This window comes from Dipodomys merriami, unplaced genomic scaffold (genome assembly GCF_024711535.1).
Source record: "Dipodomys merriami isolate MVZ:Mamm:240054 unplaced genomic scaffold, mDipMer1.0.p SCAF_7, whole genome shotgun sequence".
Taxonomy (NCBI): Eukaryota; Metazoa; Chordata; class Mammalia; order Rodentia; family Heteromyidae; genus Dipodomys; species Dipodomys merriami.
Window position 1 is genome coordinate 40306654 of NW_027206290.1, and position 16765 is coordinate 40323418.

Sequence of the window (16765 nt, forward strand, 5' to 3'; positions counted from 1 at the left end):
TGTACCTTTATCTCCTTTTCTTGTCGTATTGTGTGGGACAGCACCTTCAATACAAGGGCTCTCAGTGGGTACCAAGAAGCTACTCCATTTTTTATCTCTATACGTAATGTTTATTGCCATAATTTAAAAAATAACTTTTATAGGATTGAGGAATTGTCTTTCTGATACCAGCTTGCTAAGATTCTTTTCATAAATTGCTGTTTATGTGTCTTTTATGCATATACTGAACTGATTATGTGTTTTTTCACCATAGTGGGTATGTTTTTCCACTGATATATGTTCCTTCTGTTCCTGCTCATTCATACTTGGCTTATGGAGAATTAGTAGCATGTAACATATTGAGAGATCTATTGTTTAGGCTTTCCTTAGGACTGCTGTGCCTGTGTTCACAGATGAGTTTGTTTCATAATTTTCTATCTTTGTGTATTTTATTATGGAGTTAGGGCTGGTTTCACAGAATGGTGAAGGGCAGGATGCTTCACTTTTCACTTTGCTTGAAAAACCTTTGTGAGATCATTTGGGCTGGGTATGGTCTATCTGGAAGGATTTGTGAGCAACTGAATCAGTTATGGACCACTCAAGTTTCCTCTTTCTTATTGAATCATTTTATTTGGCAAGGTATACCTTTCTAGTACTTTGCCCATTGCATTCCCAATTGTAGTGGGATAAAGTTGTTCATGTTCCTGTTCTATCTTTTTGCTCTCTGTAGGACCTGAGTGATGTCCCTTTCTTTATCTCTGACACAACTTTTGCTTTTGGTCTGGGGATTTAACTTAGGCCTTATCCTTGGTACCATCTGAATCATGCCCCCAGCTCTTTTGCTTTTAGTTTGTTTTTTAGACAGGGCCTCACACTTTTGCCCTGGGTAGCTTCCTGCTTCCAGGTTTTGATATACCTGGGATTAAAGGCATGTGCCAGCACCTGCAGCATATGATAAAGTCATGCCATAAAGACAAATGATATCAGAAACTCCCAGCACCTGATGATAAGATTTTATTTATGATAATAACCTTATTCCTGGTATGGCTGTGCCTTTTTTAATAAACAGCCTTGTATAAGGGATTTATTAATATTCATTTTCAAATAATGTAACTTTCTATATTAAAAAAAAGCCTTCCTCCAATATCTATGTTTTATATTTCATTGATTACACTTTTCCCCTTGGTGATACTGGGGTTTGAACTCAGGACCTCAAACTCCCTGGGCTGGTGCTCTACCACTTGAGGCACGCCTTCAGTCTGGTTATTTGCTGGTTAATTAACTATGGAGTCTTGAAAGCTTTTCTGCCTTAGGTTGGCTTTGGATCATGACCCAGATACCAAGTCTCCTGAGTAGCTAGGATTACAGGCATGAGCGACAGGCACCAGTGTTGTGTTTGGCAGAGCAGAGAATGAGTGAGCAAAAAGGCAAAGGAGAAAGTAATTTGGTGTTACTGCAGAAGCACAGGAAGTGGGCAGAGGTGAGGTCTGCTTTGAAGGTGTCGGGTCAGGGTGGTGGGAGGTTATCAGCAGAGAATAAAGCAACTCTATTTTAGTTAGATTCATCTAAAAGCTGGGTATAAGGCAGGACAATACAAAACTGACCTCATTTAAGTTTATGCTTGTTTCTCCTAGAGTAACACTGTTTATAATGCTATACTCTAGAATATAGATGATGATGGAAGGAAGCTAAAAGGGGGAGAGGGAGGGAGGGAGATGTCCGCCGACCCCTCTGTTTGTACCAAGCCCTCTGCCAAGCATGTCATTGTGCCATTACAAGTAATTCTTAGATATATCAGTGTAGAATCGCCATAACTGGTGAAATAACAATGATGAAAGTGTTAATTTTGTTTGTTGCATTAAATTTTCTAAAGGAAGAATGTTCTAAGATGTCATATGGTGTTCTGTTGAATAAAGAGGACTGAAAATACTCAGGGAAAATAACTTAGGTGTTGGTTTTGCAACCAAAGTGAGCAAATGAAATTTAAATAGCCCACCTTGTATTTTCTTATCTTTTCTTGGTTCTTTTATTTTTATTTTCCCTCTCATGCATTTGATTGTGTGTGTGTGTGTGTGTGTGTGTGTGTGTGTGTGTGGTGTTAGGGTTTAAATTCAGGTACTTACTTGGCTGGTGTTCTATCACTTGAGCCATGCCCCCAGCTCCATATTTTGCTGGCTATTTTGTTTAGGGGCTCTTGACTTCAGACTACTATCCTCTGCTCTCAACCTCTGAGAGAGGAGTTGGGATTGCACGTGTGAGCCACAGGTACCAGGCTGCCCAGGCCTTTGACTACTCACATGTTTACTCACCCAAAGACATGGTAATTGTGCTTGTGTCGACTTCCAGCTGGGTCAGGTCCTTGCTCTCAGGGTCTGAAGACTTCATAGTCCTCTGCTCAGATGGTTTCTTGCTGTCAGCATCTGATTGAGCTAGGGCTGAGAGATTTTCATTGTTCTCACCACCGTCAGGCTCAGCTGTTATCCAATCCTGGTCCACGAAGAGGATTTTGTCTTTAAGGTTGGTGTCTGGGCAGTACAAAGAGGCTTGGTTAAGGGCGGGCCTGGGGAGACCGGCAGCTAGTCACTGCAGGTGTGCTTTATTCACTGCGAGTGTGGGCCACACCTTTCTGATATGCCAATTTCTGCCTGGCCTCTTCCGCATATCTCTGGGCCTGCTGCAGGCGGCTCTCTCGGATCTGCCTGGCAAACCTGGCAGGGTTGTCCCACGGAATGTTGACTGTCTCAGCTTCAGTGGTGTGCGTCATCCCCGAAGGCTGCAGAATCCCGTCCTCATCCACCTCAGAGAGCTTCAAGCTCTCGAAGGTGAATATTTTAAAGGCCCGTTCTACTTCATTCCAGCTCAGGACATCTGAAAGGAAGCAGGAGCAGATTGTGTGGGGCAAAGGGGCCGAGGGACACACAAGGGCTCTGTTGACCAGGATGATAATAAGGACTTGGTGCCAGGGTGGTACTGGCCTGACTGAACCTGGTCTCCTCAAGCTTGCGACAATCACCAAAGGTCCCCAACAGTAAGCAAGCTACACCATGAAGACATAATAGAGCAAAGGGCCATGTGGTCCAGTGCCAGCCACCTTCATCTGCATGCACTCCCCAAGGCACCATGTTGGTTTTAATGCTGTTATAATTTATGCCAGACAGGTAATTCACTGTGTCTAGCCCAGGTTATTACATTCAGTAGAATTTCCTGTTCTTTTAGGTTCAGGAAAGGCCTCCTCCCCTGACAAACTGCTGCTTTCCACTTTTTCCCTGGGCTGGTGGCTCACACTTGTCATCCTAGCTATTTAGGAGGTTGAGGTTTGGAGAACAGAAGTTCAGAACTCATCTGGGCTAAAGCTCCAAAGACTCAATATCCAATTAACCAGCAAAAAGAGGGACTGGAAGCATGACTGAAATGGTAGAACACCACACATAAGCAAAAAAGCTGAAAGAAGGAAGGAAGGAGAAGGAACAAAGAAAGGAACAAAGGAAGGAAGGGAAGGAGAAATAAGGAAGGGACAGAGGAGGAGAAGAAGGAATAAATTGAGGAGGAAAGGAAGAAGGAGAAATTAAGGAAGCAGAAATGGAGAGAAGGAGGGAAGGAAGAAAGAGGGAAGGAAGGAAGGAAGCAAGGAAGGAGCAAGGAAGGATGGGAGTTTATTCTGACTAAGGAAATGCAGAGAAAAGAAAACTTAGTACATCCAATTGTAGGACACTATACACCACAAGCATCATACCACTGATATGAGATTACTCAAGGTAAGAAAAGTTGTGGGCAATCAAAATGTCTGTCTGCCTTAGTGATCAGAACATTGTTTCTGTTTCTTTTTTGTTTTTGTTTTTTGCTTGTCATGGGCCTTGAGCTCAGGACCTGGGTGCTGACCTTGAGCTTTTTTGCTCAAAGTTGGTACTTTATCACTTTGAGCCACAGAGCCACTTCCAGTTTTCTGGTGGTCAATTGGATATAAGAGTCTCACAGACTTTGCTGCTTGGCCTGGTTTAGAGCCATGATCCTCAGATCTCAGCCTCCTGAGTAGCTAGGGTGACAGGCATGAGCCACTGGCTCCTGGCTGAGAGTGGGATTTAAGGGGGGGGGCACCATGACCATGACTTGAAGTACGACTGAGCCAGGACACCTCGGTGCACTTACCACTGGTGCAGAAGTGCATGAGCTCGTGGATCGTGGCGAGGCGCCTGGTGCTGTTCCATGGCGGTGGCAGAGGGAACTGAAGGCAATCCCACAACGGAGACTTGGCTCGCATCTCCTGCTCAATTTGGATCGGGTCAAAATACTGTTGGTCCTGACAGAAGAGCAGTGTGACAAGGGGCCGTTAGAGCCAGCCGGCCTGAGCGCCGGAATCCCTTCACTAGTCTGGCAACTCAAGTGAGAAGCGAGGCCTCCGTGTCAGTGGCTGCAGGTCAGGAAAGCTAGTTCCTCCTCAGCCAGACATTCGTGGTGCCCATGAAACTCCTGACTTCCCCTGCTAAGACCTCGTATGTGTGCACATCCTGTGTCAGAAAATACCAATGGAGTTTTGATGCAGATTTGGCGGTAGTCAGATTTGCCCAGTGTTAACTAACCTGATGGGTTCCCGGCAGGTTTTCTTTGCTGTTGTAATTTCTCCCTTGTGTTTCAATTTTCTGAGACACCACATTGTTCATTGTGTGTGTGTGTGTGTGTGTGCGTGCATGCCTGCCTGCCTGCTTATTTCTCTCTCTACTGCTCATTGCATTTTCCTTTTGATGGTACAGAGTTTAAACTCAGTGCCTGGTGATCCCTCAGCTTGCTTGCTTGGGTGAGATTCTACCACTTGAGCCATACCTCCTCCAGCAGTTTTTTTTTTCCTGGTCATTTTGGAGCTAGTATCTTGACAACTTTTCTACCCGAGCTGGCTTTGAACTATGATTGTCTAGGGCTCAGCCTTCTGAATAGCTACGGTGACAAGTGTGTGTCCCCAGTGCTCAGCTACATGTTAAATTTTATCAACATGGGTGATGTTTTCTAGCTGACATTGCATCGGCTGCTGAAGAGCACTTGTGCTTTGCCCCACGTGTTGCTACCTTCAGCGCGTACTTCTTGTGGGCGAGGACGTCGTGGTAGTTCAGGAGGAGCGGCCCTTTGGGCGGCACTGCCTTGCTCTTGCTTTCCTCTTCAGATGAGAATAGCTCACGGAGATTCTAGTAAAATCGAAACAGAAAGGATTTAAAGAGATCATATGGCTTTTGAGAGCAGGACCCACGCTGGCTGTTTCGCACGGTCTGACCTTTCTCTCCTTCTCGGTGAGGCAGAGGGAGGGCAGGATGGAGACCATGTGGGCGGCCACCCTGTGATCCAGCCCGTCGGCTCTGGGGGGCAGCTCCACCAGGCTTGGGGGGACACGATCCTCCTCACTGGCCACAACCTATTGAGAAAACCAGGCAGGGGGGAACTTAGTGCCATGTATGCCCAGCTACTTCCTTTTCTGACGGCACCGTGAGAGAGGTGGAACCAGCTGCTCGGCCAAAGAACAGGCAGGGCCCTGGCCGGGGCAGGAAACGCCAGCACTGACACCAACACCAAAAATGCAAATGGCATACAGTAAACCTCAAAAAGAGAAAACCCTAGCAGCTGCACCAGGAGAGGTGATCTCAGCCCTCCGTCAGCAGCAGTATTAGAAGAAAGGAGACTATTTATTTATATAAAAATCCAAGTACTATGAAAAGTCTCCTCAAACAATAGAAAGAAACGTTTGAAGACTTGAGTTGCAGAATATTAGCCATCTACTTGTTCCTGTCTTCTTCCTCTTTTTACTAAAACGATATGAGGCACATACAGGTTTTGTTGCTGTTGTAATTTTTTAAAAATTTGGCCAGTACTGAGTTTTGAACTCAGGGCCTTAACAATGCTAGGCAGCCACTCTACTGCTTGAGCTACGCTTGCAGCCACTGTTCTTTTTGTAGTTGTGTTTAAGATACAGCCATCAGCCTTGTGCCCTGGCCCAGCCTCGGGGCTTCCTATCTGGGCATCTCTCATAGCTGGGACAACAGGCCTGCAACTGGTACACCGACTCTTTTTCTGTTACTGATGTGAAGATGAGGCTTTGAAAACTTTGCCCAGGCTGGTCTTGAATCGTGACCATTACAGTCTCTGTCCCGCAGGTGGCCAGGATCACAAGTGTGAACCACTGAGTTCTGTCTACATGGTGACTCCTTTTTTTTTTTTTTTTTTTTTAAAGGATGTCTTCTACCAAAATGCTGGGAAATGCTATGTGAACTCTTCCAAAGCAGAACGAAAGACAGAAGGCCGAAGCTTAGGAATTCTAGAAATATCCCCATGCTTGCGGGTTGATGGGCCCGGCGTGGGTCTGGAGAGGCAGTGGGTGTGCTCACCTGTTCCAGGATGCAGTGCATGATGAGGGGGATGGAAACAAACTCCTCTGGAATGGGGTTCATCAGGTCATTGTAATACCTCATGTCAACTTCCACACCGCTGACGGAAGCTACAGAAAAACACACAATTACTGTATGTTCTTCATTTCTTCCGCCAAAATTTCCCAGTGTAAATATAGACCGGGCATGGTGGCTCACACCTGTGGTTCAGCCTACTTAGGAGACAGAGATCAGGAGGATCACAGTTTGAGGTCAGCCCAGGCACAAAGTTAGCAGAAATCCCATCTCAACAGAGTCAGACTAGGGGGTGGTTCATGGCTATACATCCAGCTATAGGAGAGGCTTAGGTAGGAGGATCGTGTCTCAGGCTGACCCCGGGCAAAAAGAAGGACCCCTCTCTGCAAAAAGCAGAAAGGGACTGGGGCCATGGCTCAAGTGACAGAGCACCTACGTAGCAAGCCTGAGAAGACCCCCCCTGAGTTGAAAACCCAGTATGGCCCAAAGGAAATGCTCATGCATGTGTTTGCTCTTTGCCCATACTCATGGGAACCACAGGTGGAGGAGAAGCCGGAAGCAACGTGGAGGGCAGAGGCCGTCATCTTCCCCAAGATGCAGCCTCGGGGGCTGGGCCTCCAGCCACAGTTTTCATACTCGCCTGGAGGCACTGAGTGTGAAGCTGGTTGCTCTTCGCTCAGCACCTTCTTCTTTGTAAGGGTGGGGACCACAGGCGGTGAGGTCTGGAGTAAGAATCATGGAGACCAATCACCTGAGAGCCGGGCCTCACGAGCTCAATAGGACTTGGAGCACTCAGGTGAGTGATCCCAGCTCCTCCGGGGGCCGGGTGAGACCCAAGGACCCAGATTCAAAGGCAGCCCAGGTAGAAAAGTCCATGAGACTCTTGCTTCCAATTAACCAGCCAAAAGCCAGGACTGGAGGTGTGGCTCAAGTGGTAGAGCATCAGCCCTGAGTGAAAAAGCCAAGGGACAGCGCCCAGGCCACAGGTTCAGCCATACATGAATGCATGCATAGTCAATAGCCTCAGTGAGGAGAGGGAATCTTCGCAGTGGGGCTGGCAGCGTTGCACACAGTGCTAGCATTCAGCGTGGGTCATGTTATCACAGCCCACCCGTGGACTAGAGCCTACCTCTGGTATGGATTCTAGTGCAGCTTTCTCGCTGGTCACTTGCGGGATGTTGATGATCTGCATGTTTCTCAGATAGTGCTGATGCTGCCTCTTCCAGTCCAGGCTGTCATACATTAAACAGGCCACGTCTTCAAAAATCACTGTGCCCAGCTCCACCTACACGAGAGACAGCGAGCAGCACTGCAACTCAGCTCCCTCTACTGGAAGCGGAGAGTTCTACTTGTGTGTCTCTTAGGGATCACCGGCCTTGGCAGCCATCCTCAGCCTAGAACCCTTTCTCGCTCCCTGCTCATTATAGTGCAGACTGCTCCCTTAGGCTGGTGGAAGAGAGGTCAGTGAGTACTAACTGCAAACCAACAAGCATCGAGCTCTGCACTCTGGCCTATTGGGTTTTGATGTTATTTGGTGTCAGTCCTAGGGCTTAAACCCAGGGCCTGGGCACTGTCCTTTATTCACTGCAAGGCTGGAGCCCAACCTCTATGAACCACACCTCCACTTACCAAGTTTTGCTGGCTAATTGGAGGCAAGAGTCTCTCACAGCTTTTCCAGCCCTGGCTGGCTTTGAACGATGATTCTCAGATCTCAGCCTCTTGAATAGCTGACCACAGATGTGAACCACTGGCACCTGGCTTGGTGGCCTGTGTGTTTAGTTTCTCAGTTGCTTGAATATGTTGGGGGGGGTGTTTCTACCTTAGCCCAAGGCAAGCGATAGATGCTTCACTGCTGGGCTAGGCAGAGGCCATGCAGCTTTGAGGGTCGCCCATCCAAGAACGCAACGGTGAGTTTACACCCAGCCTCTATCCCCCCTTTCCTTCCCTTCTCTTGTGCTATCTTGAGGGAAAACTGGTCAAGAAATCACCCAGGTGTGGTTTCTCTAACTCCCACATTTTATGGGCTGGCACACAAATTACCAGTCAGTTGTTTTATTTCTTGAGCTTTTATGTCCAGAAGTAGGAAAACACTGATTGCCGTAAGGCAGGATTACCCAGGCTGCTCTGGGACTGAGCTGAGGGAGTGAGGGACGCCAGATGGCCTCCGTGGGCTGGCCAATCAGAGTCTTGGAGCTAGCGCAGCAGGAGGCACAGCCCGCCCTCCTAGCACACCTGACCTTCTCTCTCATGTGAGGGAGCTCACAGCAAGACTGAGAGATTTCAGTTGCCCTTCCCCCCCCCCCCCCCCGTATTCTCTGCCTAAATTCTAGTACAGAGAGAACCATGCACTTGTGTTTCTTGAACATCTTGTCACTTGAATATCCAACAGCAAATGTTATGCATAAGGCCTCAGAAAGCGATTTCCACAGCCAGAGTTTAAACTTGAGACTCTGCACCGGTCTCTCATGAGGCCTTAGCTCGTTTCAATGGGCATTTATTTTTTGATGTCAGGGTTTTGTGACCTTTCTCCTGCAGAAATACAGCCTGACTGACCGTTTGCTGCCGAAGATCACAATGCTTTCATCCAAACAGGAAGGACAAGGACCAGGTGGCTGGCTCCTATGCTGAATATGAGGTGGCTGTGAACTTGCAGATAACGGGCGAGAGCATGGTACTATGAATGTGCTCTGTTTCTGTTAGAGGTTTGTCACCTTTATGTTTATTAAGTGATCCTAAGTTTAAAATGAACTTGGGTGGGGGTGTGTGTGGCATCAGTGGCTCACACCTGTAATCCTAGCTCCTCTGGAGCTAGAGATGTGAGAACCTCAGCTTGAAACCAGCCTCAGCAGAAGAACCTGTGAGATTCTATCTCTAATTAGCAAAAAATCTGGTCTGGAGGCATTGGCTCAAGTGGTAGAGCACCAGCCATGAGCAAGCAAGCTGAGAGTACAAGACCTTGAGTTCAACCTCCCCCCAAATGTTGTGGGTAATTTATGTTGGAATTCACTTTCATTGCTGAGCAGCCTCTGAGGTCACCCTATCACCTCCAGTGACCAGAGCTCGCAGAGAAGCCGGCCTGGGCTTTCTAAGATTTCTACAGCTGGACCCAGACTAACGCCTGGAGCAACGAGGACGCTCAGCCCTTCTGTAGATTGGCTGCCGAGGGACCAGCGGGGCCGCACAGGCCTTGATAGCTCTCTAGAGAGCTGAGTGTTTTCCTGGCCCAACTAAACAATACTGGCCTAGAATCTTCTAGATCTGAAGCCAAGAATGTTCTCTAAGAACCAGTACTTCAATTAAGTTGCTAATTTTTTTTTTTTGCTATAAAGTTTCCGTCTAAAGTCTTCGAACATCTTCTAGTATTTTTTTTATTTGTGTTTGTGGGGGGGATGTAAAATATAGCATCTACTACCACTTTTTCATTTATTCTTATGCTGGTACTGGAACATGAACTCAAGGCCTTAAGCTCTTGCAGAGCTCTTCTGCTCAAGGCTGGCACTCTACCACTTGAGCCACACCTTCACTTCTGGATATTTATTTATTTATTTGCTGGGTACTTATTTATTTATTTATTTATTTATTTATTTATTTATTTATGATAAGAGTCTCATGAACTTTCCTGCCCGGGTTGGCTTTGGACCTCAATCCTCAGATCTCAGCCTCCTTCCTGAATAGCTAGGATTACAGGCATGAGCCACCTGTGCTTGGCTGTCTTTACTCTTTATCATCAAGTCATATACTAAACTAGAGAATCTGACGGTTACCATCCTGGATAGTCAGTGATTTGGAAGGTTAAGCAGCACCAGCAGTGCGCGGGAGTCGAATGTTGGAGGAAGGAACACAGCAAACGCATCACCCAGGTATGTCGGAACCCCGTACTCTCCCAAAGGTGGGCACTAACCATCATCCCAAGGTTTGACCAGTCGGAAGGAAAATCCACGGCTTTGACCATGCATTCCAGTCGTGCCACATCAAAGAGATTTGTTTCAGGTTTGTCATTATTTAGGATTGGTTCCAGGTACTTCCAGAAAATTTCAAGTTCCCTTATGGCTTTCCTTCTCTTCTGATTTTCAGCTTCTATCTCTAAAAATAGCAACAAGTTTTACTACGAAATGAGAGCATTGAATTTCTTCCCACTCTAACCGGATGTAGTGAGTCACGGGCATTACAAGGTATGTTTATGTAGCAGAAACATGCGAACAAAGAGATGTAGCTTGGGGAAGTCTTTGAAAGTGGCCAACAAGATTATAAAACCAAAAGAGTTTGATATTAAATATGAGTTATCCTACCCCTTCATTTCATGGTGAAGGCACAGGAAGGTTCTGCTGTAGGTCACACGTTGTGAAGCGTAAAGATGATTAAGATTTCCATCGCAATTAGATTGTATCAATGTAAGACCAAACTTTTGCATCAACGTACAGCCAACTGACTTTGTGACCACATTTGTTAGTCAAAAATGCAGATGGCTGAGGAGTGTGACTGTGTAGCATGACTTCTTAACAAGCCAAAAGCCCTAAGTTCAAACCGAGGTACCACCAAAACTACAGTGACGTGAGCAGAAAGTACCGTTGACTCATTTCTTTTCACATGACTAAAACCAGCCTGGGCCAGCGATTTATGCTTCTGGTAACTTTTTGATCCATGAGAACAGATACACTCTTCTGTGGGCACTTGCTTTCTGACTGTCAAATACTGACTGATTTCTATAAAGTTACACTTGAAATTTTGCCTGCGGTATTACATTGATTATGATTACACCTACGACTCCATAGTGGGCCCTGCTACTAAGAGCTCGCTTATTTTATTGTAAAGTCTACTTTTATATTAATTTCTTTTGCACACAGAGGTGCTTATAAAGAGAATATGTCTTGATACCCATGCAGCGTATTGTCACCAGCGTCAGGAGTAAATAATCCTAACCTCATCAACTGCTTTGTTGAAAGGCAACTCCTTCGTACAACTATTCAAAGACAATAACAATATTTAAGAAAACAGTAATCTACCTGACTTTCCTGTGTGACAGTCAGGAGTAGCCTGGGTTTGGACCTCAACTCTTTTACTTAATAATTGTCTCTGAGAGTAGAATTCTTTTTGGCAAAATGGGGGAAAAATACACACTTCCATGGTTGCGTGAGAATGGCTGAGTCCACGCATTTGGAAACCTTGGCCTCAAGCTAGTTTTAAATCCTGGGCCCAGGAGTAGTGAGGACTTCTTCTGAAAAGCGATGGCAGGAAAGAAGTGTAGTGCTGCTGGAATCAGGATGTGGCTGTGAATGCTATAGAGCACCGTGCGACTATTATCCATGGATGACAATCAAAGCAGGAAGGCTGGGACTTTGGGAGGCACAGACCAGAACTGAGTCCTGGGCTGTTACCTGGAGACTGTGGCAGCTTTTCAGTCCAGTCTGGGGTAGGGGGAGGGGGGAGGCAGTGCCAGGCCGGGGAGGGGGGCAGGCATGGAGTGCAGTGTTGAGCATGATGACCCCAGGGCTGAGAGGGAGCGGGATGATTCCCTGGTGCCAGGTCTGGGATTCCATCTCCCCGTTCTTGGCTTGAGGGCTGGGAGACAGAACGCCCTGGACTTGTCACAGGGAGCCAGGGGCAAGAAGGTGAGCCTGGGATCTTGCTCAAGCCCTTTGGTGCTGGGAGTCTAGAGGAATGGATGGTCAGCGGGCATCCACCCAGCCCATTGCAGATCAACACTCCCGAGACATGTAGCCCAGCCTTTGGGCCTGCGTTTCCGTTTCCTGTTTAACACAGTCTGATTTTCATTTGCACAATGTATGGCTCTTGGTTGCTACAAGTAGAATGAACAGCAAATCAGAGCCTTGAAAGGACTGAATAGTGACTGTATGGTAGGTCTAGGTTTGAGACCTTTAAGGATAGCAGGGAACATGGGCAGATTGGACAAGTAGTGTGGCAGGCTGCTTACCTTCCGGCAGAAGCAAAGCCTCCTGCTGCAGGCATAGCTCTGCCAGGTGGCTCCGCAGAGGAGCGTAATTCTCTGAAGATATTTTAATGACGCTGGTGATGGGAATGCCGAGCTCCGTCATGATGGCTAAGAGCTGAGGGTTTCTAAAGCCAACCACGATAATGTAGTGTTGGGCGCCATCGTCAGGTTCATCATCTGTTCAGAATAGCATAAAGCAGAGCAGCCGGCAGAGGCCAAGCTGTAGGTGGGGCGGGCAGGGCCGGGTGGGGTCAATGCACACACACTGGGTCCTCTCGGCCACCAGGGGTGGGGGGGGGAGGTGTTGCTGACTCTCATTATCGCTCTCACAGGAAGAACTCCGTGGCCATTTTACAAAATAGTAAATCACTTTTGCAAATGAGACGGAGGTGGAAAGAGGAGGGCGAAGCTAATATAGGGCCTGGGGGCTTGGAGAATGTGTGTGTGTGTGTGTGTGTGTGTGTGTGTGTGTGTGTGTGTGTGTGTGTGTGTGTGTGTGTGTGTGTGTGTGTGTGTGTGTGTGTGTGTGTGTGTGTGTGTGTGTGTGTGGTCAGAGTGGAGCCTGGGATTTTTTTTTCCTGGGTTCTAATCTCTCTTGAGCAACATCTGGCTTTGCTCCTGAATTACAAGTAGCTGCAGCTCTGCAGTATTTTATAAGGAGAGGTGTTTACAGAAGAGGGAAATATTGGATGTGAATGTGCTCCTTACCCAAGTTCTGAGTGTAGCTCTGTGTAGAGTGCGGGAGAGCTGGCCTGCGTGCTGAGCTCAGCCATGCGGCCAGGATGCGTTTGTGACGTTAAAAAGATTAAATACATAGCGCACGTTTCACCACAGCTCTGCATATGATTTTTTGCTGGCTTGTTGGAGATCTTCCCGAGTGGCTAGGGTTACAGGTGAAAGCCACCAGTGCCTGGCTCCAAGAGACCTTGATCTCCAATTCACCAGCAAAAAGAAAACAGAAGTGGAGGTGTGGCTCAGGTGGTAGAGCACTGGCCTTGAATGAACAAGCCAAGTGAGAGCATGGGACTCCGAGTCCCAGCCCCAGTCCCAGCAAACACACATACTACACACGCACGCACACACAGACACCACACACAGATGCACACCACCATCACAACCATACTGCACAGGAAAACGGAAGCAGTGTGCTACTGACCGATGTAAGCTTTCCTTTCGTCCTCCTCTCCCCTGCGCTTCAGCTGGGTGGGCTTTTTCATGGCGGTGATGGACTCGGGCTGCTCCTTGCCCCTGCCCTTGGTGGCCTTGGGGGAGCTGCCCTTTTTCTCCTTGGGGGACTTGGCCTTCCCCTTGTCTTTCTCCATCTTCAGCTTGTCGTCCGACATCTGCAGAGAGAAGTACATCATCACCTCCCCTCCCAAACCATCCGATCCCATTGAAATCCTGACCCACGTAGATTCCACTTCTTTTCCCTGGCTCACTTGGGCATGCACCTTCCTTCTTTTGTACTGTGAACTCAGGTCATGGCCTAAAGATCCCATCATTTTCAATTTTCAAACCAAAAATCCACCCCCCCCACGGTATTTCACAATGGAACCCTCTATCCATCCACCCTCATGAAAATAATTTGGTCATATTGGACTGGAAGATGCCTGTACAGAAGCTCTAGAATATGCTCCTATTATTTTTTCTACACTGCATAGAGCTAAATGCCAAAGCAATATAAGTTATTCTATGTCTAGCTTGGACTCTGACGCCGGCTTTCCTAAGATCATGGCTACATTTGAAAACCTCCAAGGTGCTGGAGGAGGAAGGGGGAGCTGAAGAGCCCAGGCCGGCTGCCCGTGTGTGATGCGGGGTGAAGGAGGACAAGTGGGGCGTGGGGAGAGGAATGTCTCCCACTCCACCCGGTCCTTGGATGCAGAGGGAAGGAAGAGCGGGTCAGCTCCTGCCACGCCACACCAGACGTCAGTGCCAAGCCCCATGCCTCAGAGCTCACAGCCTGGCAGAAAGAAAGGTGAGGAGACATGTAGACAAATGGATGAGAATGCAAGGACTAATTTGAAGGAATGAATGGGAAGGACAAAACCAGATGTGGTGACAGAGAGTGCAATGACCTGTCTGTCAGGCGGGGATGGATGCTGGTCCCGAGGAGGTGACTGTTGAGGGGAAAGCAGAAAACGTGTGTATGTGTGTGTGTGTGTGTGTGTGTGTGTGTGTGTGTGTGCGTGTACACGCATAGGTGTATGCATGTGCATGAGCATGAGTGCATGTGTGTGAGTACATGTGTGACTGTGCATGAGTTAGTGCACACGTGTGTAAATGTGAATGTGTGTGAACACACACATGAGTGTATGTATGTAAATGGGCATGTGTGTGCATGAGCAGGTGTGTGAGTATGCACACATGAATTGTGAGTGCATGCATGTATGCATGGTGTGAAGGTGTGTGTGAGCATGCGTGTGCATGTGTGTGAATGAGTGCGTGGTGTGTAAATGCATGACAGCATGTGTATGTGTGCATGCATGCATGAAGGTGTGTGAGTATGCATGTATGTATGGTGTGAATGGGCATGGTGTGAACGAATGCGAGCATGTGTGAATGTGTGTGACAGTGTGTGTCAGTGTGGATGCGTGTGAAGGCCCACGGGAGTGCAGCATGCTCAGGAATGGGGAGGGGTGAGGTCAGGGCCTGGGGTCAGCTCAGCATGGTCCGGCATGAGCTGTGAGAGGCAGCCCCTGCTGTATGGACTTCCTGTCTTTGAGGGAGGGAATCAAGTTTTCCACTTAATGACCATTCTTGGGGAAGGCAGAAGGCCGGTGCAGGGAGCGCCCTGGGTCTGGAAGCCTGGAAGCCAGACCACCCAGCCAGGGTTTGGAGAAGACCTGAGACTGACTGGCTTCAAGGGCCTGGGACTGGAGAAAAGCAGACAGACAGATGGCAGAGCCACGATGGGTGGAAACGGCAGGGTCAGGATATCAGCTAAGGCCTGATGGCGGAGGACCCCTAAAGCAGAGCAGGGGGAGAAGGCGAAGGAGAGAGAGCCCAGGCCCCGCTGGGCTCAGGCCCAGGTAGGGATGCCATCCATGGATTTCTGCACAACCTTGGCCCCCTCCTTCCCCTCTGTCCTCATGGGGCCGACCAGAGCGTCTGTCTCCCTGCTTCTCCCCTGTGGCCGGGGCTGACCCCACCTCCCACATTCAGGCTCAGCCAGGCGGGCTCTGGCTCTGCCTGACCCCTGGAAGTACCTTAGCCTGGAAGTGGAGCGCCCCTTCCTAGCAACTACTTCCATCTTTCTTCCTTTTCTCTCATTCTGAGCAGTCCCCTCCTTCTGTCCTGGTGTCGGGGCCGGGGCTCCACTGGGGCACCAGCACGCAGCAAGGCTGGTCCCTGAGCTCCATGTGGAATTCCCATCCTGTGGTCAGCTGTTCACAGCCAACCACCATGGTGGGAACTCCTGCCCCTCCATTCGAGGAGGCAGGGCACCCCGATCGCCCCCTTTCCACCGCATTTGGGGAATGTGTGCTGTTCCCCAACACATGAAGGGGGGGAAGTGAATCCGTTTCAGAATACATCTACTTTAACGCGCAGCGTATACACGACGCATCTGGACGCCTTCCACCGAGAGGGCCCGACTGGGCCCAGGGTTTCTAACCCAGAGCAGATGAGGGTGCCTAGTCTTAGCAACAAGTAAAACTAGTGGCCTCGCCAGACTCAGAGACATCTACAGAAAGCTTGGATCCCAGGCATGATATATATGTGTGTATATATATATATATATATATATATACACATGTATATGTATATGTGCATATTTGTATATATATGTGTATATGTGCATGTGTGTATATATATGTATATGTGTGTGTATATATATATGTATATGTGTATGTGTGTGTATATATATATATATATTTATTTATTTATTTATATTTGTCGGTCATGGAACTTGGTCTCTGGGCCTGGGCGCTGTCCCTCAGCTCTTCAGCTCAAGGAGAGCGCACTACCACTTGAGCCACAGCACCACTTCCGGTTTTCTGAGTGGTTTATTGGAGATAAGCATCTCACAGACTTTTCTGCCTCCTGAGTAGCTAGGATGACAGGTGTGAGCCACCGGCGCCCGGCTCAGGTACTATAAAGGCAGAAAGAAAAAAATCTGCCTTGTATTAAGCAACCTTGTTATAAAGTGTTTAGATCATATTTTATGTATGTATGTACGTACGTTTGTGTATATATATGAATGGACGGATGAATTTTGGAGGCCAAGTCCTGGAGCTTGGACTCAGGGTCTGGGTGCTATCTCTGAGCAATTTTGTTCAAAGCTAGCATTCTTCCATTTGAGCCACACACCCCACTTCTGGCCTTTTGCTGGTTAATTGGAGATAAGCAGCTTGTAGACTTTTTGCCTGGGCTGGCTTTGAGCCACGATCCCCAGATCTTAGCCTCAATCATATCATTTTTAAATTACTTTTTTTTTAATTTAAATTTTATTGTGAAG

At 47.9% G+C, this 16765-nt stretch overlaps 1 protein-coding gene across 8 annotated transcripts in view; it reads right to left on the reverse strand.

Moving 5' to 3' along the window:
* Spag17 (sperm associated antigen 17) overlaps positions 1-16765 on the reverse strand; it is a 127926-nt gene that overhangs the window by 65467 nt on the left and 45694 nt on the right. For 7 of the 8 annotated variants that reach the window (XR_011368688.1, XR_011368689.1, XM_070006446.1 and 4 more), the window contains exons 5-15: positions 13466-13652; positions 12292-12486; positions 10261-10442; positions 7489-7644; positions 7000-7081; positions 6345-6454; positions 5240-5377; positions 5037-5153; positions 4126-4276; positions 2602-2847; positions 2289-2504 (exon numbers count right to left, since the gene is read on the reverse strand). Coding sequence is in view for 6 of the 8 variants with exons in the window: in XM_070006446.1 (XP_069862547.1) it covers positions 2289-2504; positions 2602-2847; positions 4126-4276; positions 5037-5153; positions 5240-5377; positions 6345-6454; positions 7000-7081; positions 7489-7644; positions 10261-10442; positions 12292-12486; positions 13466-13652 (1780 nt within the window). In the remaining 2 variants the exon portion in view is untranslated. The remainder of the gene's footprint in view (positions 1-2288; positions 2505-2601; positions 2848-4125; positions 4277-5036; positions 5154-5239; positions 5378-6344; positions 6455-6999; positions 7082-7488; positions 7645-10260; positions 10443-12291; positions 12487-13465; positions 13653-16765) is intronic. The other variant, XM_070006447.1, reaches the window with a different exon arrangement.